General features: G+C 37.0%; 1 protein-coding gene across 3 annotated transcripts in view; it reads left to right on the top strand.

Moving 5' to 3' along the window:
- Nucleotides 1-12,249, top strand: part of HnRNP-K (Heterogeneous nuclear ribonucleoprotein K) — a 106,609-nt gene extending 94,360 nt beyond the window's left edge. For 2 of the 3 annotated variants that reach the window (XM_017616625.1, XM_017616622.1), the window contains 4 exons: nucleotides 9,414-9,545; nucleotides 9,615-10,385; nucleotides 10,448-10,617; nucleotides 11,181-12,249. In XM_017616625.1, the coding sequence (XP_017472114.1) occupies nucleotides 9,414-9,545; nucleotides 9,615-10,385; nucleotides 10,448-10,617; nucleotides 11,181-11,214 (1,107 nt within the window). In that variant the 3' untranslated portion in view covers nucleotides 11,215-12,249. Of the gene's footprint in view, nucleotides 1-9,413; nucleotides 9,546-9,614; nucleotides 10,386-10,447; nucleotides 10,642-11,180 lie in introns of all 3 variants that reach the window. The other variant, XM_017616623.1, reaches the window with a different exon arrangement.
- Nucleotides 12,250-22,769: the final 10,520 nt, after the last annotated feature.

The following is a 22,769-nucleotide window of genomic DNA, read 5'->3' as shown; positions in this document are numbered from 1 at the left end:
TATAGCGACTTTTGAAAGTGTATATATACATACAGTAAGTTTTATAGCGTCTTTTGCTAGAGTAGCTAACGTTTGATGCTATTTTTTTCAGAAAATATAAGGATTTTGCGCTGTATTGTTAGTGCACATGAAACTACTTTAAATACGTTAACCACCAAAAACTAAAAATCTAAAAAATTTTACATATAGCCCTTTGCGAGTGCACTTTGTATCATATTAAAAAAAAAATAATAAAAATACGGGTACTCTTTTGTTTCCATGTAGAAAAATCCTAGGAGGTGAGAGGTTAACAACTAAACCTAGGGTTGAGAGCTCAACATTTAATTTAGTGAAAAATCTAATTTCTTTCAATATATTTAGTGCTAGTCTAGTGGGCCAGTGAAATGACTACCACCAACTCTGATATAGTTACGGTAATCAGATTTCTGTGCCCAATTATAGTTATGGTGAACAGATTNTGACGTAAGCGAAACGAAAATTTACCACAAAGAGCAACAAACTAACAATTAAGTGAAACAGGTGATTTTTACAAATTTAGTGTTCAGTGGCGAGTTTCAATAACGATATTTTAGACAAATCTTTGATTAACAACTATTCTTTTCCTTTCCGTTTGCTGCGGATTTAGCACAGAAGTTGATTAGTTCCTGCCGGCGATCAAGTCCTTTAAACCAAAAATAGCATTATTTGCAAGGACTATTCACTAAAATTGTAACTAAGTTTTTATTATTCATTAATTCCTTTTCGATATTCAGCAATATATGTGTGCAATACCATTTGTATAGAAAACACAAAATCTCTTCAATTTTATTTAGATATTTTGGTCCACAGCTTTTCCAATTAGGCATCTTTAGGTTGCTTTTCGCCACATATATGCCTGGAAAATTTACTTAACTTTTTCTTCTAATATTTCTCATAATAAACTAATATATATTGTTTATTCTATAATTTAACGTGAATGTTCGCAATTTTGTTTGTCATTTGGGATTTTGCCATTTCTTCTTTGCCTGCTATTCTACTGTTTCGTTCATGACGTCACAGCAAGGCTCAGGGCGCAATCTTCTTTTCTACCATTCTTGATCTGTAGATGGAAGCCGAGCAACCCCATATGGCTCCGATGTGCATCGCTGGTCTATACCATCAATACATACACAAATAGAAGAACCTAAACTTCTTTTCCGCCTCCAAACGCCTTTTAAGTTTCTATGACAGGCTTATTAGAGCTGGAATGCACTCGGAAGTTAACCATAGCATACCAAAAACGACGTGTTATTAGCAAAGACTTCTTGGATTTTGCTCAGAGCAGGAATCGAAAAAATAAGTATTTTTTTTAACTTTATTTGCATAAAAGGCTTCTTATTTGGCACTACAACCGTTTATCGGTTTGGACCGAGACCAAAAAGCTTCGCCAGTTGCCTCTACTTTGCGGATTTGAGCCTGTGCGGACAAGTCCTTCTGCACTTGATCCTTCCATTGGGTTTGTGAGCTCTCTTCCTTTCGTTGTCCACCTATGGGTAGGGAGTCATCGTCATCTATGCGTACAACATGTCTAAGCCAGCGCAACCGTTGTATTTTTATGCTCTTAACTATGTCCAAAAGCTCGTACAATTCGTCATTCCATTTTCTTCGGTACTCGTTGCCCACGCGAATAGGGCCATAGATCTTGCGTAGAATAGTTCTCCATGGACGATGTCTTGCATGAAAAGCATATACTCCAAACCGTGTTTTTAATATTGCTTTAGTATACAGTGATACAGCGAGATCTGGTTCATTATATGCTTCATCTTTTAGACGACCATACACAGCCTCATTGCGAGAATCGCATCGAATGCCAGTCGTTTTCCGAGAGTCGAATCGTATAGAAAATGTCATGACATTGCCTAAAACTTCGACTCGACTTGTGTATTAAAACCGAAAAACTTGGCAGCTCTGCATAGTTTTCGACGATTTTCGTCGTTTACATATTTCAGCACGACAGCAGACAATGCCAATGTTGTCGAGTCTTACGATTTAGCGTAATTTACGACTTACGCAATGAGGCTGACAATTAACATTTTATAAAAACACAATACCGATCCAGGATTAGTACGATTTGAATAATTTTGTTCTATGTTTCAAATTTTAGTCGCAGTCCAAAAAAGAGAACCGCCGAAATAACTTCTAACCTGTTGAATATTCCTTGGATATCACAGGCGGTCAGATAACTATTAGATGTCTTTACTGTTGGCCAATATGATTCAAACTATTCAATGTATTCCCAGCCAGAAAAATATCCGGAAACGTATTCGAAAATGGAAACAATTTCGTATAAAAACCTGATGTTTCATCCGTTTTTCGATTGCGTTTTCGGACGTTTTTCAGATCAATTCTCCCACTAAAGTGTTCATCCGAAACGTATGTGCAGAAAACTATCGAAAATGGTTGAAAAACGGATGCGCTTTCGGCTGTTTTCCTGAAATTTGTCTGAGTCAATTTTTCGTTGAAGACGATTTTCATTCATAGTTACAGGAAACAAAAAAAAAAAAAAATTAAGATTGAGCAATTATTTCAATTCCAATTTTAATAAATAATTTTAAGTGTTGCTTCTGACGGAATTCGAACCTGGGACCTCCTGAAAGCTAACAAATAGTAGCACACTTCTCTACTACTGCTACTGACGAATACGTATACATGTTTTCAAATGCTCAGTTTAAACAAATATTTTAAAATTATTGTTTTGAAATAAGATGATGACATTTTTCGGATACGAAAAATGAACAAATATGGAATTCGTTTTCTGAACGTTTCCGGATACGAAAAATGTACGAAAACTGCACTGTCGACAAAAAGTACGTTTCTCTGCTGGCAGGGTTACTATTTAGTACAGCGTTGGTGGTAGTGCCCTAATAGTTAGTGACAGCACAATTTTTCACACTATTAATTTTTGGTGGGGAATTGGAAAATATCGGCCTCACTATATTATTATGCTGCAATATTTATTTTCATACATTTCAAATATGATCCAAATTTGAAGTTTTCGGTCGGAAAACTCTATTTCTGGAAGGCCTCTAAAGAGAAGTCTCCGATCGAAAAATATAAAATTTCTACGAAAAAGTGTTTTTCCCATATAAAATACATGGACAACTTCATGGGTCTTAAGGCAGTTATAAATGTATAGTATAGTAAGCCATAAATTAAAAAAAAAAACATCTACAGCAACAAGTAGAATCCAAACTGTATTTTTTTTTTATTATCTGAAAATTTGGATAAACAACAGCCTAATAACATTAAAAAACAAAATCGCAGTATGGTAGTTTTTGGAAATTTTATATGTATATAAAAAATTAATATAGCGAGTTTTGAAACAGTAACTTTTACATAGCTAGCTTGTTTAGCTTTTCGCGTTCTCTCTTCCATGAAGATGGGTCTGCTTCTTCTTTACGACGTCTTCCACTAGGCACCGAAACGACCACGTTTTCTTGCAGTTTTCTAAGTTCATCAGAAGATGGCGACTTTTGAACTTGTATAAATACGTACAATAAATATTATAGCGACTTTTGAAAGTGTATATATACATACAGTAAGTTTTATAGCGTCTTTTGCTAGAGTAGCTAACGTTTGATGCTATTTTTTTCAGAAAATATAAGGATTTTGCGCTGTATTGTTAGTGCACATGAAACTACTTTAAATACGTTAACCACCAAAAACTAAAAATCTAAAAAATTTTACATATAGCCCTTTGCGAGTGCACTTTGTATCATATTAAAAAAAAAATAATAAAAATACGGGTACTCTTTTGTTTCCATGTAGAAAAATCCTAGGAGGTGAGAGGTTAACAACTAAACCTAGGGTTGAGAGCTCAACATTTAATTTAGTGAAAAATCTAATTTCTTTCAATATATTTAGTGCTAGTCTAGTGGGCCAGTGAAATGACTACCACCAACTCTGATATAGTTACGGTGATCAGATTTCTGTGCCCAATTATAGTTATGGTGAACAGATTTCTGTGGCCAAAAATCGGGACATTTTTAAAGCATCAAATCCGAACCTAAAATATTGTTTTTAGAATAAAAAGACAACATCTTTTAATACATTTTTATTTAAAACAAAACAAAGAGAAAAATGATCGCAAAAATGTATACACGAAATAAATATGTACGATGGCGAGAATGTAAATAGCGAAAAGACTATCTAAAAAAAAACATGTAAATCAAAATTTCAAACTTTGTAAAACATTTATAAAAATTCGACGAATTTTAACAAATGTCGATAAAAATCAATTTCTAGAATTTTTTTTGAGTATGTAGTTTTGTTGTATAAAAAGTGCAAAATTGAAGTAGCCTGGTCTTACCGTAGATTTTCGGAAATTTTTGTGTTCGTGCATATTCCTCCATATAAAGTATGTTAAAAAATTTTTTCATATAGAAAAAATTAGCAACATCTTCAAAAAAAAAAAAAGTTACCAAAATTGTACGGTAAGTCCAAGGTGCTTAAAGCATGCACTTTGTTTTGATAAAATGGTATCGAATTTTGCTAATTTTTGTGCTAAGTTTGAAACTTTGAAATATTTGGTATTTGTTAGACAAAGAGCTATGCATTTAAAAAAAAATAATAAACTAAATAATCGCCAAAGAATGATAAAATGTCTTTCCCAATTTATATTTTCGCCACTGTATTTACAAGTTATATTTTTCTTATCTATGATTTTTTTGAGGGAATTAGTATTTTGTTTTATAATTTCACTAAATTCTAGTTGGAATCGTTTCATTAAAAAATAAATTAGTATGGGACCTCTGAGGTGCCACCTTTCCTTTAAAAAATAATTCTAGAAATCGGTTAAGGTGGTCCAAAATTATGCGGTAACATACATAAAAAAATATTCTGACGAATTTAAATCCTTTTAAAAAAATTAGAGAAGAATGATAGATTCCAATATAGCGAGAGTACCTGTTTGACAGATTAAGACATAACCCAAAAATCGTAGAAAATAAGGATGGATGTTTATGGCTCCCTTATATTCTATGTTCTTTGTGATAAGTGCCCTGCCATGTTGTACATGGAGACTCTTATTAAATTAATAAATAAAACACTGAAAATCGGAACTTAATCGGTACAAATATGAAAAATCGGCACACTTATACGTCCCGACTTTTAAAAAATATTCAGCGGGACAATTCTCTTAAAATCTCGGTACTGCCCGCCAAAATCGGGACGAATGGTTACCGTAGATATAGTGCATACTTATGCGTATGTATCTATGTGTGTACATATTCTTTTGTCCCACTAAGTTCTAATTGTACTACTTCCTGAGCTCCTTGGATTCTCTGGGTGGAGAGAATAAATTAATGGCAGCTTCGCATGAAATCATAATCATTGAACTCAATGAACCAATTTTTCATTTCGAAAATTCGGTGTTTTGTCTCTTCGTTGTGTTTCCTTTTATTCATTTTTTAATAAAACTCTCTTTTTCGTCTGTTCGGGTGGTATTGTGGCATGTGGTTATGTAGTTGCTGCTGCTGGTGTTGCTAAGTAGTAGTTAGTCCATTAAATTGTAGTACTTTTATTTGAAGATTTTTAATATATTGTATACAGGAATTTATGATTGCGTGTAGGGAGGGTTACATATACATATACCTTGTATGGTGTACATAAACATACATGTAAACAATGTTGTCGGATATTCAATAAAAGACAAGAGGCGAAGAACTGCGCATGCGTTTGCCGAACACCGGTTCCGGAGCCAGCATGATTTTTTTTTTGTCAGTTTGGTTGGTTTTGTCCTTTTTATCCTGTGAGCATGAAGTCACGTTAGAGAGAAGAGAATACATTCTGTCATTCGTTGCGTGCGAGTGTGTTTTCACATCTGTATCGAATGTATTTACGTATTCATGTGTTTTTGTGTGTTCGCGTGTATTTGTATTGACATTTACAAGTTCAATATGTACATACAATGTACATATGTACATTCATATGTACGCGACTTCATTATGTAGGCAGGACTTGTGTGTGCCAAGCAACTGACTCTTCCTGTCATTTGTTTTTTTTGTTGGTTTGGTCATTTCTTAGTATCGTTCTCCCTTATGAGTTGCGTGCGCGTGGTTATTAACAGCAGTCGCCGATACCCATTGTCAATGCTGACACAGCATTTTGGAATTTATAAATTCAGTCCAACTAGTTCAGTATTAAGATTGGTCGCGTCAACATCCTCGTTCGGCAATTCGGTATTCATATTCTCGCTTGAACAGGGATGTCGGTCTTATTTTCGGTCGTCGCTCTTTACTGCCAGTGGTAGATATCTGATTTTAATTTTATACGAACAATGACATTGTGAAAATAATTCAACGCTTTTATAAATCAATAATATGAATTATATTGCAGTAATTAAAATAAAAGCCGCCAACAAGGCTCTAATGGCGGAAAAAGGTATGATACAAGTGACAATATTTTATCCCACATAGTAACTGCGATTAAAGTTTGCCGTTTTATTCGTACATATTTTTGTGGCTACATGTCGCTTGTGTTTGTTCATGTTCATAATTAATAAAATTGTTTCGTTACTTGAGCATGTGGACGTGATGTGTAGGTTCGTCTGTCTGAATAATTTAGCCCGAAGGTGACCACCAAACAGCCTTCTCATTCGTTTTGTAAGGCTGTGACTCAACTTTTTAGCTTCGTGTGTGGTTATTGCGTTTGCATGGTGTAAAATTGTCGCCTTTCATTTTCTCTCCGCTCCTCTCCGGATACAACTGCCGACTATTTCATTGGTCAATCCTCTATTGTATTATATTGTTGGATCGTTGGAGGGCATGTCTTTGCACCATTGCTTTGAACATCACTAAACATTAGAATATATGATTCAGAAATGATGCAATCAAAAGACTAGGGTTACCGTCCATAAGCTTCATGTATGTACATATGTATATATTAATACCACTATCATAAAAAAAAGAAATAAAAAAATCTGTGCAGTTTTCTTTGATTTCGAATTGAAAATACATTACGATCGTTTTTTACCAAAATAAGAGTGGTATCCCTGCGTTTTGTTAAAGCCAGAAAGAAGCATCGACTGTATGAAACAATGAAAGGGAGCAGTACATGGCGGAATTATACCAGGTGAAGTAATTAGAGCGAGAAAAAAGATTTTGACACTGCCTTATTTGAAAAATTACCTTTCAAATTAGACTAAAAGGCCGAATGTTAGAAAATAAAATGAGAAAGCTGTTTTATTACTTCACCTGTTTATTGCGCCATGGAGTAGTATACGTGCCTTCTATAATTTTGACTTATATATATGGCAAGTTTTTTGTAAACAACATAAAATACACATTTTCGTTTCTTTGCCAGCTTGGGAATTATGGGCCTATTTTTACTAAAATGTGATAAAAAGCTCATTAAAACTTTGTGGAATGTCTTGTTTTTTTAGTTTTTTATCTATCATACTTCTTTTTATTTTTATTGTCTACCATACGTGAGTTGCTTCTATATAAAAAATTCTAGTACAAACAATTTCTGTGTTTTGAATTTGTTTGTTTATTGATTTTGATTTTTAAAATTCAAAACTTTTACATGGATGTGAAAATTTGAATGTCAGAGTTGCCGCTTTCCTCTTTTTAGGTGTTTTTTTTTTACTAAAGAAACATCAAAACGGGGAAAAAACTCATTGGTATCCCCGCATCTATTAAACTTCTCATTGGAAGATGTATGAAAATCAGAGGTCGAAAAATAACCGTCACTATCTAAGAGAAAAAATAACCCACAAAACAACAGTTGGTTTATTTTTTTTTTAGATGTTTGCTCCTCTCAGTGGGAAAGGGTTATTTGCATATCTTTTTCCGTTGCTGTTGGACACTTATCGCTGAAAGAGGAAAAATAAGTGTTAGAGCGCGGTTACCCACGAACGTGTACGCAGAGCACCGTAGAAGAGCGACGAAACATATCAATATTGCTGTTGATAGAGAGATAGAGAGAGAGAGATATAAGCAACGTCAACGTCACGGTCATGCGGTGGCAAATATCGATAACAAAATCGATAACAAACTCGATAAAAATAACGATAACAAACTCGATAAAAATATCGATAACAAAATCGATAGAAATATCGATTATTATATCGATAAGTCCCGGGAATACCGAAAATCCCGTAATAGTTCCCAGGTTGAGTCTCTGTGACTATATCATTTTCTTTATAATTGCCTTTATTTTAATCTTTCTTCCTTTAACTTCATCTTTTCTCATCATCTTTTTCTTAATATTTATCTCTATCATCTTTATGTTTATCATTTTCCACATCTACATATTCCCCTTCACCTTGCCCTTATATTAGTAAAATTTTTAAATTTACCTTGATCTTAAGTTTTGCATTTATCTTTACGTATCTTTGTTTTTGTTTGGGGGCTCGACCCTATTAAGCTGGCATTTCAGGGTACTATTTTATATATATATAAGGAAAATTTGAAAGTTAGGGGGGGCTCGAGCACCCCCCTGCCCCTACCTGGCTACGCCCATGTCGTGTAATGAAATACCTAACGCTTTGCTTCCCCTTTTGTACGCCCACTTATATTTTTCAGTCGTACAATAACCCACAAATTAAGACAATTAAAAATAAAAGTCCCTGCCAAAGATTCTTTGCCTAAGGGTAATATTAGCAGTTGATAAATAACCCACAACGGAAAACACAAAAAGATCGCACATAGTGATATGCCACGGCGAGAAACACTATAGGGGTATTCTCTGAGTCTTGCAAAGGCCTTGCATGGTACACATATTGCACGGATTGCACGGTAAAAACCGGTTTTCGTATAGGACAGTTTTGCAAACCGTGCAATCCGTGCACTGATGAAAATCAAACTTGCTATAATTTCATATGCTTAACAGTATCACAACAATATGTTTACAGCAGGGATGCTCAACAAACTATATGAATCAATTTCGGTTTGTTGATGCACAAAAATAACTTATCAAAATAATTTCGTTTCGTTTCAGAGCTGAATTAACGAAACAAAACTCAATCGTTAACGTGGAAACGAAATAAATCATCAATCGTTAACACCGAAACAAAATAAATCAACGAAAAGTGTTTGTTGTAAGGCTCACTATTAACACCTAGCACCTAAATGCATGGTACAGCTTCAGCATTAACGATTGCATTTCTTTTCGTTAAAAGCCAAAATAGAATTATTTTGATAATTACCTAAACGATGAAAAACTGAATAGTTTCAACAGAAACGATTGCTAAAATTAACATTACAACGTTACGTTTACCGTATCTCTTTTTCATATGAAAAAATTCATTACGTGCATCCTACTCGATACCATTTTATTCCTCATTAAAACATGTAGTCTCTCTATTTTAGCATATCAAATGTTCATATGACTTCATACCATGTAAATGCACCATTATGTATTTACTAAGTTTTTTTTTTAATTGTTATTTTCAGAAAATTGGATGTCGCATTTTGAAGGTTTTCTCGAATGTCGCGCCACAAAGTACAGACCGAGTGGTGCAAACTGTTGGCAAACAGGCCCAGGTTATTGAAGCTATTCGGGAGGTCATCACTCTGACTCGAGAAGTAGGTTTTATTTAAAAAGCTCCATAGTAACGTGAGAAATGTAATGTATGCTTTGATGAATATTTCCAGACGCCCATCAAGGGTCCTGTCCATAATTATGATCCCACAAACTTCGATCGCATGTATGCCGAAGAGTATGGCGGCTATGGCTCCGGTGGTGGCGGCAGCAGCGGTGGTGGTGGCGGAGGCGGCGGCGGCGGCAACAATCGCCAATCGCGTGGAGGTCGTGGTGGCGGTGGCGGTGGCGGCGGTGGCGGCGGTGGCGGTGGCGGTGGCGGTGGTAACAACTTTGGCAATGATCGCGGTGGACGTAATGATCGCAGCCGCAGTGGCGGCCGTCGTGATAATCCATTTATAAATCCTTGGGCTAATGATGATGGTTTCGGAGGCAATAATAGCGGCGGAGGTGGCAATTTCGGCGGTGGTAACTTTGGTGGCGGTTTCGGTGGAGGTAATTTCGGTGGCAATGGCGGCGGCGGCGGCGGTGGCGGCGGCTTTGGCGGAAATAACGGGCCGTCAGGCGGTAATTTCGGCGGCAATGGTGGCGGCGGCGGCGGCTTCGGTCCTGGTAACCAAGGCAACTTTGGAGGTGGTAATCCTGGTGGCGGTTTCGGTGGCAATCAAATGAATAACGGAAACTTTGGTGGCATGAATCAAGGAGGTGGATTTGGTGGTCCAAACAATAACAGTGGTATGGGATCTGGTGGCGGTATGGGATCGGGTGGTGGTGGAGGTTTCGGACCGGGACCTAACAACAATGGGCCCATTGGTGGTAATTCCGGAAACCTTCCGAATGGTCATGATCCTAAAAACAGTACGCAGGTTACCATTCCGAAAGATGTGAGTAAATTTAAGAAGGGCGTAAATTTATTGATTAATTTGACTAATTGATTGATTCTCAGTTGGCTGGTGCTATTATTGGCAAAGGAGGTGGCCGTATTCGACGCATCCGTAATGAGTCTGGTGCCTACATTACCATCGACGAGCCTTTGCCTGGTTCAACTGACCGCATAATTACCATTTCTGGTAACCCCAAGCAAATCCAAATGGCCCAGTATCTTTTACAACAGAGGTTGGTGTCGAACACGTCTTAAAAGTATGAACACGTTTCCTAATTCATGAAAATATTCAAAATATTAATATTCATTATAATTCACAAGAAAAAAGTACTATTAATCAATTAACCTTAACATATATGTGTATGTGTACTAAAGTGGTGAGTGTGGTTAAAAGTGTGTTATCTAAGTAATGGGATAATGTTGAATAGAAACGCTTGTGTTACTACATTTTTCGCTCAACTAATCGCTGTCAGATACATTTTGCATGGAAGACTAGTGATTTTGTTGTTTTGTCTCACAAGTAACAATAAATCCCTTGTCTTCTTACAAAGTGTATTATTGCCTTCATTCATATACATATGCTTAAATATATACATTTAGAAATATAACTAATCGGTTCTGTTCTCAATGGGTCTATTTCAGTGTTTACAAATATTGTTATGTGCAACATTTAACTGTTATCATACTAAAATCTTGTGACTAAATACCTGACTTTATCCTACATTTATTAATGAACTTCGTATTATCGTATCCTTTTTAACTGTTATCATCTTTAATATTTTATTTTGTTTTGCAGTGTGCACGAAAACAACGGCAGGCGAAACTTCTAAGTCTGCGCCGCCAAGCTATGGATGTCAGAATACACCCATGTTTTTGACAACAAAATATACGCAAAAAAATTACATTTAAGACTTACATGCTCCTTAAATTTCGTTAATATTTCACTTAATTTGAGTTTATACAGCAACCTTCGTTTTTTAATAAACTAAACGAACAATTAATAATTAAAAAGACCAAATAAGCAAAGAAAAAAACCCTTTTTAATAAAATAAGAGCTGTAATTTTTTTATATAATTTTTTTTTTTTTAAATTCCCACCAGTATATATCTTAATTAATGTGGTACTAAGTCCATAAAAATTCCAAACGGGTTTTAAGAGGGATTGTAACATGCATATATACAGTCCGAGACATCAAGAGTAGTAATTTTAATGTTTACGCCGCGCAATGGTGGTGGTTGCGTCCGATGATATGCTTTCAATGAGTAGTGCATTACATAGGAAAATTATGTAGATTTTATTCGTGGCGAATCGAAATGGAAATAAATCGGTATGTATTGTCGCTAGTTGTTCAGATTCAGGAAAGTCCAGCGGAAAAAACGGATCGGACATGAGTATTTCTACTCGAAAACTACACTCACAGCCTTCACGGTCGTGTATGCAATGGTAAAAGAATTGAAAACACCTTAACTTCTTGATATATGCTCTCTTTGTTACGGACTGTTTATATTCATGATAAGCTCAACATTTTGACGAAGAAGAAGCACCATGTATACCAAATAGATTAAAAACTAACTGCATTATTTGTAAGGACTACTAAAATTTCATCAGTGAGTTGGCGTAGTTTTTATCAGTTTCATTTGTGGAAACGTGTGCGTACAACAATTTACTAACAATATTGTAAAAGAAGTAATTATACAGTCATTACACAGAGGACCACGTGTAGGTACCAAACATTGAGTAATTTTTTGGTCTGCTATTTTTCTTATCGCTATTAAATAAGTATATAGAATTCTTATTCTATACCCATAAAACGAACTCTGTAAGATTTCAAGATACATACATATAATAAAGATATAAATAGAAGACACTTTTTTCTTTTCATTTCAAACACATTGGCGAAATAGGTTTTTAAAATCTAAAGGCACTGGCCCAATGCAGGCTTGCTTTTCCCGCCGTTCTTACTTTAGTTTGCTTTGATTTACTTTGAAAACTTGTTAGGCCAGGCCAAATGGCGGCTTGAAACGCTGTCAAAGTAACTAGTTATGTTGTTGAAAATTCAAGGTCTGTTCCCTTAACCTTAAAAATTATTTTCCTAGAAAGCTCCACTAGATGTAAAAAATGCTCGATCTTTTCAGATCTATCCTTAAATTAATGGAAATTAATGTTTGTACTTCAAAGAAGTGGTTATAATGATACATAAATATGCATATTTATATTTACTAAAAGAACTAGTAACTCAAAAAAGCGATATACTTGAAGAAAAGGCTATAAGTTTCTTCCTCTCGCGTAAAATTTGTAAAAGTGAACTTTGCAGTTTTTTACTATTCGCTAGCGATATGTTAAACATAAATTTGGAAAAAACGAACCAGTTTTATTAAGATTCGAATTGCTTAAATTATTAAATAAGAAAATTTTTGTTTGAATTTATTTAGAACGGGAACATACCTCTTTGTCAAAAGCCTACAAAACACTTTCAAATAAAATATTTACCTATTTGAAACTGTCAGGCGCTTAAAGCAAATGCAGCAAAGCTGCAATTTGGCCAGCCTTCACATGTTTTGGTATATTCCAAATAATTATTGAAATTTCTCAAAGAGAAGCAAGCAAAGGCCTAATGCAGGGCCAGTACCTTATGGCCTTATTCATAAAAAATAAAAAAGGTTTAAAGAGCTCTATAAGATAACGTCTTGATACAAACTTTCGGTTTATATAAAGCAGTTAAAGGCCCCTATTATGAGTTGCATTCGATTTTCGATCTTCGCTGGCTATCGAAGATCGAAAGTGAAATTCGTATTATGAGCTATGCAAGCGTGTCGAAAATTTCGTTGAGTATCGAATTTGTTGTCGAACAGAGGCCCCTGTTATGAGTTGCGTTCGATCTTCGACTGTGGTCGAAAGTGCCGAACGAACAAATTTTCATTTGGTGTTATGACGCTCATTCGATGAAGAATGTGAATTTCGCTCGTTTCGGTTGTTCACAATAGTATATATTTGACCGCTGAGAAGCTTTGTTTACAAATTGAGCAAACTAGTGTGCTTATGGCCCCTATTATGAGTTGCATTCGATTTTCGACTGTGGTCGAAAGTGCTGAGCGAACGAATTTTCATTTGGTATTATGGCGCTCATTCGATGAAGAATAGCGCTATTGTGAATTTCGCTCGTTTAGGTTGTTCACAATAGTATATTTTTCACCGCTGAGAAGCTTTGTTTACAAATCGAGCAAACTAAATAGTGTGCTTATACATATTTATGTAAATTTGTTCTAATTAAAATGAAGTAAAAAAGAAAGCAAGTTTATAAAAACGTGGTAAAATGAGTACAACGAGTTCTGGTTCAACGATTCGTCAGAGGATGAGAGCTTAGTAAACTGGCCAGGAGTAGCAAATGTTTAAGAGAGTTTAAGTTTATTAGTCTTTCGAATATATTTTGATATAAAATATATTTAAGAAATTTGTCTACAGATTCATTAAAAAGTTCCGACCATCTAAAGAGGCGTTTGTGAGCCAAATCTATTTAAAATATTTTAAAACTATCAACAGCGCTACGATTTTGTTCTCAGAGATCGTGCCAACAGAGTATTGGGATTTTCTTTCACAAGTAAAACCAGCCTTTCGAGCTTGTGTTTAGTATTCACGATGTTAGAACTGCATGAAATTAATAAAAATTGTTTAAAATTAGTGTCTAGCCGCCAAAATGTAAGAAAACATATACAAAATCATACATTTTTCACAATTTTCTAACACTTCGCTACACCATCGAAAGCAAAATTCTGTTCGACAGAAAATTCGATACTCAACGAAAATTTCGACACGCTTGCATAGCTCATAATACGAATTTCACTTTCGATCTTCGATCTTCGATAGCCAGCGAAGATCGAAAATCGAATACAGCTCATAATAAGGGCCTATATGTAAGTCAATTTGTGCAAATTAAATTAAAGTAAAGTAAGCGAGTTTATAAAAACTTGGTGAAAATTAGTACCGTGGAGTTATGGTTCGACGATTCATCAGAGGATGCGAGCTTAGTAGAACTGGCCAGGAGTAGAAAACGTTTAAGAGAGTGTAGCCTTTCGAATAATTTTTACACAAAATATATTTAGATTTATTAAAAACTTTCAACTGTCTAATATTTTAAAACTATCAACAGTTATGCGATTTTGCGCTCAGATATCATGCCAACTGAGAATTGGGATTTTCCTTCATAACATAACCCAGGCTTTCGAGCTGCTGTTTGGTATTCATGACCTTAGACCTGCATAAAACTAAGAAATTTTTTTTTAAATTAGTGTCTAGCCACCAAAAAGTAAAACAAAACAACAAACGCAAATTATAAATTTTTCAAAATTTTCTCACACTTCGCTACACTATCGAAAGCAAAATTCTGTTCGACAGAAAACTCGATACTCAACGAAAATTTCGACACGGCTGCATAGCTCATAATACGAATTTTTCGAGTTGGTATCGAAATTCTGGTACTACAAAATTCGGAACACGAAATTCTGCGTCTCAAAGTTCTGCTTTTTGAAAATTCTGCTTTTGACAATTCTGCTTTTCAAAATACTGAATTACAAAATTCTGTTTAAAGTATATAACAATGGCCCCTATTATCAGTTGCATTCGATTTTCGATCTTCGCTGGCTATCGAAGATCGAAAGTGAAATTCGTATTATGAGCTATGCAAGCGTGTCGAAATTTTCGTTGAGTATCGAATTTTCTGTCGAACAGAATTTTGCTTTCGATGGTGTAGCGAAGTGTTAGAAAATTGTNTATCGAAGATCGAAAGTGAAATTCGTATTATGAGCTATGCAAGCGTGTCGAAATTTTCGTTGAGTATCGAATTTTCTGTCGAACAGAATTATGCTTTCGTTGGCGTAGCGAAATGTAAGAAAATTTAAAAATTGTATGATTTTGCATTTGTTTTCTTACTTTTTTGCGGCTAGACACTAATTTTAAACAATTTGTATTAATTTCAAGCAGTTCTAACGTCGTGAGTAGTAAACACAAGCTCGAAAGTCTGGTTTTACATATGAAAGAAAATCCCTATACGCTGTTGGCACGATCTCTGAAAACAAAATCTTGGAGCTGTTTATAGTTTTAATATATTTTAGATAGATTAGGATCACAAAATTTCTTAAATATATTGTATGTCAAAATATATTCGAAAGACTGCACTTAAACTCTCACGTTTTCTGCTCCTGGCCAGTTTTTTAAGCCCTCATCCTCTGACGAATCGTTCACCAGAACTCCGTTGTACTAATTAAATTTTAGTTTTTTTTTTACCACGTTTTTATAAACTCGCTTTCTTTTTTGTTTCATTTTAGTATGCACAAATTTACATATGTACATATGTATAAGCACTCTATTTAGTTTGCTCGATTTGTAAACAAAGCTTCTCAGCAGAGAAAAATATACTATTGTGAACAACCTAAACAAGCGAAATTCACAATAGCGCTATTCTTCATCGAATGAGCGCCATAATACCAAATGAAAATTCGTTCGCTCAGCACTTTCGACCACAGTCGGAAATCGAATGCAACTCATAATAGGGGCCAATGTTAAATTGGACATGTCATTACTTTAAAAAGTGCGCACTTTTTCAAAGTAATGACATGTCCTATTTAACATTGTTTACATTATATTTTAATACAGAATTTTGATTTTCAGAAAAAACTTTTATTACTGGAAAATATCAACGCGAAATATTCTCCTGAGTTTTGGGCAGTGCAGCATGCATCGGAAACAGAAACCTTTTCTAGAACGTAAAACCGAGGCGAAGGGTGGCATCGCCGTAAAAAGTAGTTGTTGTAGGAAGCAATTCCCAGTTTCTTTAATCTTGTATTGAATTTACAAGAACTTATTTTTGCAAAATCCCAAATTGCTAGAAAGGATAACAAGAAATTAAAAAGAAGAGCAGCTTATAAAAACTATTAAAAACGAAATTACTTATGTAAGTCGGAAGATAGAATTTTGACGGATCAAACCAAAAATTAAATATTTATCGTGGTGAATACAAACATCAGAATTTTACCTAGCTCATGTGGCTAGGTAAAATATTGACAGCTTCTAAATATATGTATACATACATAATAGGTTTGTTCCACACTCTACTTGTAGAAAAACTCGAGCAAAGTTCCAACTGTGAGCGTATATCAAAAAAACTCTAAAACTTAATTGTGGAACGTGTATGTATGTGCAACTCGGAAGTGACTTCGAGTGGCTTGTGGAACAAACCTAATATTGTTTGACGATAATAAAGAGTCGAAATCAAAATGAAAGCTGAAAAAAGCATAAAAAGGCCTACGTTACTTGCAAGTTATAAAGTAGATATCAATTTTAATAATTTCCGCAAACACAAAAATAAAGCATTCGCACGAGCATTTGTTTGCTTTTTCAGTTGTCAAAATTTTACTTTGCATTTTGCACAGCAAAATTCAATTTATTCGTACACCATAGTAAATTTTTCCAACTCGTCTCACCACGGAGAAAAAGTTACCGATTGGCACACAGCCAAAGATGCGAATATGGTAAATTTTGTCAGATTTTATCTAACACAAAAGCAGAATTTTGAAAGACGAAAGTGCGAAAAGTATAACTGTGTGAGACAGAATTTCAAAATTCGGAACTTTCAAAAGCAGAATTTTGAAAGACGAAAGTGCGAAAAGTATAACTGTGTGAGACAGAATTTCAAAATTCGGAACTTTCAAAAGCAGAATTTTGAAAGACGAAAGTGCGAAAAGTATAACTGTGTGAGACAGAATTTCAAAATTCGGAACTTTCAAAAGCAGAATTTTGAAAAAGAATTAGAAAAGGTAGAATTAAAAAAATACAGAATTTTGATCGAGCAGAATTTTTTAACATTTTGCAGAATTTTGCGATGTAGTATTTTGTAATGCAGCGTAATGAGACGCTCCCGAATTTTACATTAGATCTTGAACAACCAGCCATATCATACATAATATTTTCGACAATTTTCTTTTATATGGAGGACACTCCAGCTAAAAAGTTGCGGAATTTTGTAGCATCTTGAAACTTGCACTTCATTCTACTAGAATTAAATGGGCTACAAAACTGCATATCAAGATTTTTTCTAAAATTCTGAATAAAAAGTTTGAAATTTTTAAATAAACAAAAGACAAATAGCCAAAACTAGTCAAAATATCGAACGACAGCCGGTGCTACGTACCGGAATGACTCGGGGGTTTTACCCGACCAAGGGGTGTTGTTTTGCGATCTAACCCCGTTTAGGTTGGCGAAGTATCTCAGAGGTTGTTCGTCCATAGGGCTACATTTGCTACGTATTATTCTGCTCAGGGCTGGCATCGAGTCAAACCCAGGGACAGAAACCTACACCTGCTGTGTATGCCAGAGACAACTGCACCACAACTCCACCTCAGTCAAGTGCAACGCTTGCGAGCGGTGGAGTCACCTCGGAGTCTGCTCAAGACTATGGACACATCGGCAGTGGACCACATCGTTTGTGGCCCCCTGCTGCTCAAACAGAGCAGCCTCCACGGCTAACCCCAGTCCACCTGAGCAGCTCCACACAAACACCACAGCACAACAACATAACAACACAATAGACCACACCACAACCACGACAGAGCACATAATGTTAGGACATTGCTATCCGGTCTGGCGATGTTGAGCTCGAAATATTTAATGTGCACATACACCCTGTCACTTGCTGCCCGGCACGATATCACCTTGATATAGGTGCGCTCCTCAGAGGTGAAAACCGTATGGTAGTAGGTGACTTTAATGCGCGCCACGATCTTTGGCACTCAAGTCTGTCAAACGATCGTAGGGGAACAGACTTGGCTGAGCAGATAGACGATTCGACATTCTGCACAATGAACGACGACGCACCCATCAGGATTATGGGCAGCTGCTGCAGCTCGCCAGACACAACAATAGTCAGCCCTGGTCTGATAAACAGCGTATCATGGTGACCTATGCTGACTTTGGCATCAGACCATCTGTCCATAGTTATCTCGTTCGATAAACCAACCGACTTTTGCTTCCGGGGAACACCGGACCTATATCAACTTTTCTATAGCTGATTGGAAAGGTTTCGCACCTTCGCTGCGCTCCCCACACCTACCGACGTCCACCATGGTGAACGTAAGTTCCACAACGCTGTCACTGCTGCTGCAGCTCGCTTCGTACCGGCAGGATGCATTACGGACCCACGTCCAAATTTCCCTGCTGAAACGGCTGTTCTAGCCGATGAGCGTGACAGCCTTCATCAGGCCGATCCCGGAAATCCCCGTATCAGAGATCTCAACGCGGAGATTCGGCAACTAGTGAACGTACATAAGCGGAAGAAGTGGCAAGAGCATCTGAAGACTTGTAACTTCACCTATGGTGTGAGTAAGCTTTGGTCAACTGTGAGGTCACTGTCCAATCCGACGAAGCACGACGACAGAGTCGAAATTTCTTTCGGCGACCATGCCTCGTCTCACCCGGAGCGATGCGCGAGCTATTTTAGCCGGCAGTTCATACTGCATCCTCCGGTGGACAAAGCCAAGTGTCGAGTGACCAGAAGGCTGCACAAACTGCCAACAACTTGTGCCCCCCTTGCTTTCACTTGCGGTGAAGTTCAGGTGGCCATCGGGAAGGCGAAAGCCTCCAAAGCCATGGGTCCCGACGGAATATGCATGCTGATGCTGAAAAATTTGGGTCCTGCGGGGGTAGCGTACCTAACGGAGGTCCTCAACTTGTCAATGGCCACTCTCATCATCCCAGACATCTGGAAGGTGGGGAGAGTGGTCCCACTGCTCAAACCGGGGAAACCTGCCAACAAAGGAGACTCGTATCGTCCGATTACACTCCTTTCCCCGGTAGCGAAGACACTCGAGGCCTTGCTACTCCCGTACTTCACAAACCACCTGACCCCAGCGAAGCATCAGCATGGTTTCCGTAAAGTGCACAGTACAACAACAGCACTTAACGCCATAAACACTCAGATAACTCGTGGCCTTAACCGTAACCGTCCCTGTGAGAGAACGATTCTAGTAGCGTTGGACTTGTCAAAGGCGTTTGACACCGTCTGCCATTCCACGCTACTAGAAGATATAGAGGCCTCCTCTCTTCCACAGAGGCTCAAACGGTGGTCGGCAAATTATCTGAGTGGTCGACACTCGTCGGTAATGTTTAGAGACAAATCGAGAAAACTTAGAAAAATAAAACAGGGGGTTCCACAGGGTGGTGTCCTTTCCCCACCACTGTTTAACTTTTACATTTCAAAGCTCCCTCAACCACCAGAGGGAGTCTCGATTGTCTCTTACGCCGACGATTGATCGATCATGGCGACTGGGAATGGAATTGATGACTTGTGTTCGAAGGTAAACGGATATCTCTCTGACCTTTCTCGCTTCTTCACTGCAAAGTGTCTAGCCCTCTCCCCTACGAAATCCTCTGCGACCCTGTTCACAACCTGGACGAAGGAGGTCAGGCTACCGCTAGGAATTCACGTCGATGACACACCAATTCCGACGGTGAATATTCCTAAAATACTCGGAGTAACATTCGACAGCCTGCTATCCTTCTCTGCGCACACAACCGCTATTGTCAATAAAGTACAGAGCCGCAACAAGGTCCTCAAGTCGCTAGCCGGCAGTACTTGGGGCAAAGACAAAGAAACGTTGCTGGCAACATACAAGGCTATAGGCCGGCCGGTTGTAAACTACGCAGCACCAGTGTGGTCGCCGCTACAGACGGTACAAAATACAGCACTCAGGACAGCGACAGGATGCCTCCTGATGACACCAGAACACCACCTCCACGATGAGGCAAAAATGCTCCTAATTAGGGAGCGCAACACCATGCTCTGCAAGCAGTTTCTTGTTGAGAGCCACAGATGTGGCCACCCAAATATACAGCTGATTGCAGAGGAGCCCTCGCAGAGGCACGTCAGGAGGCATCTATATGAACTGACGGACGAAGTCCAGAGGTTCATTAAGCAACCTCTGGACCCAACAGCTCATAGACAGGCCCTGAACGGCATTCACAGGGACGCTGTCTCGAGTTATGTAGACTCAAGACCTGTGAATGCCGTTCTAGGCACACAAACACCGGACACTGACATGACGGAGCTTCATCTGCCTCGGGAGACCAGAACGACAATAGCACAACTTCGCTCTGGGTACTGCAGCAGGCTAAATTCCTACCTGTGTAGGTTAAATGCGGATGTGCCGAACGAATGTCCGGCATGCGGAGAGACCCCTCACGACTCGAAACATCTCTTCGCATGCCCGGAAAACCCCACAACCCTAACGGCGTCGTCCTATGGACTGACCCCATAGAGGCTGCACGCTTCTTGGGGCTGCCGTTAGTCAGAGCTGAGTAAATGCAATTACATTACAATTACAATTACATTCCTCAGTAATTGTAATTAGGATTCAATTCCTTTAGTTCACAGCAAAGGAATCGATTACTTTTTCAATTCCTTGAAGTAATTTCAAATGGAATTGTTTTTTTCTTTAATTCCATTACAAGGAATTTCATATTGTAATTGGAATAAATTACGTCCAATTCCATTCCTCAAAGTAATTTAGAAAGTAATCGAAAAATTTAAGTAAACGCTAAAATTACACAAAAAACGCCGAGAGACGTAAAATTAATTTTAAGTAGTATGTTACGGATCTGTATACCGTTTTTTTAGATAAGGTCATTTAGTCAAGTTATTTTCATTTTAAGTTTTCATTGCGAATGAAAAAAATTCAAACTTTAACATGATCATACGGTCATGTACGATATGGCGTATGGGTAACATTATTTCCTGCTAGTATTTCATACAAAAAATTATTGCATGGAGAAAAATTTGCATGGTTGGAGAATGGGGCGTGGCACCTCCCATATAAACCGAACTTTTCATATTGCATATTTCTGGAAGTGTTCATGGTAGACTGTAAGCCTTTTTAAAACTCTTTAGTTTGACACCCGCATGCTAACATTTCATTTACTTTATCAATTTAACTGAGTTACAATTTCCAAATAGGTGGCAGCCCCCCAAACAGTTATCTTTCTTAAACGTCTTTAATTTGATACCCATATTGTAACATTTTATTTATTTTATCAATGTAATTTAGTTAAATTCTCAAACAGATGGCAACCCTCCTCAAACATATTTTCGGCGGTAAGCCTTCTTAAAACTCTTTAGTTTGACACCCACATGGCAATATTTTATTTCTTCAACAATTTGACTGAGTTTAAATTTTCAAATAGGTGGCAACCCTCGTCAAAAATACTTCCAGCAGTTATCTTTCTTAAACCTCTTTAACTTGATACCCATATTGTAATAATTCATTAATTTTATCAATATAATTGGGTTTAAAAATTTTAAAATAGGTGGCAAACCTCCAAATTTTTGCTATATCATTGGTTCTGGTATACCGAATAATAAAAAAAATATTCAAATCGGTTCAGCCGTTCTCGGGTTTTGATGACCGTGACATACGAACACAACATTTTTATATATGTATATAGATATAGATATACATACATAGAAGATGTCCAATGTGTGCTTTCGATTTTAATCTTTGACCACAACAAAAATTCCATATTGTACATTCGTGAATGAACTTTCAGTTTCTCGATTACTTTTACAATTCCTTTGAGTAATTGAAAAACTAAAGTACTCTTGCAATTCCAGGAAATGGAATTGAAAAAAAAATCAATTACATTTTTAATTCCTTTCAAAGGAATTGGAAAAAAAATTACATTACTAGCACGTAATTGATTTCAATTACAATATGAAATTCCTTGTAATGGAATTAAAGAAAAAACCAATTACATTTGAAATTACTTCAGGGAATTGAAAAAGTAATCGATTCCTTTGCTGTGAACTGAAGGAATTGATTCCTAATTACAATTCCTTGTAATCTGTAATTGGGAGTAATTTAATTCCTAAAGGAATCATTACGACCCAGCTCTGCCGTTAGTGGAACTCGACGACAACGACTGAGATATCAGCCGATCTGGGCGGGGTTGTTGTAGCCGCTACAACAACAACAACAACAACATAAAACCAGCTTCTGGGTAGCCTCTGCCTACATGGCCCATGGTAAGGACGCACCACCAGAGGAGGTTCGGACATTGGTCAAGAAAGCAGCCTAAAATAAAAAACAACTTGTTGTCTCCTGCGACGCTAATGCTCACAATTCGATGTGGGGGAGCACGGACACGAACGCTGGAGGTGAGTCAATACTAGACTTCATTCTAGGAAATAAACTTAGTGTCTTGAATTTAGGCTCACAGCCGACCTTTATAACAAAGAGTAGAGAGGAAGTTTTAGATGTAACCCTGACTTCGGACACGTTTGCCCATAAACTCAAGAGATGGAGAGTACTTAGTGAAAAGTCTTACTCTGACCATTGTTATATTC

The sequence above is a fragment of the Rhagoletis zephyria genome, unplaced genomic scaffold (genome assembly GCF_001687245.7).
Source record: "Rhagoletis zephyria isolate East Lansing unplaced genomic scaffold, Rhagoletis_zephyria_1.1 Rzeph_scaffold_01234, whole genome shotgun sequence".
Taxonomy (NCBI): Eukaryota; Metazoa; Arthropoda; class Insecta; order Diptera; family Tephritidae; genus Rhagoletis; species Rhagoletis zephyria.
The sequence above is the reverse complement of the archived record's forward strand: the minus strand, read 5'-3'. Positions and strand labels throughout refer to the sequence as shown.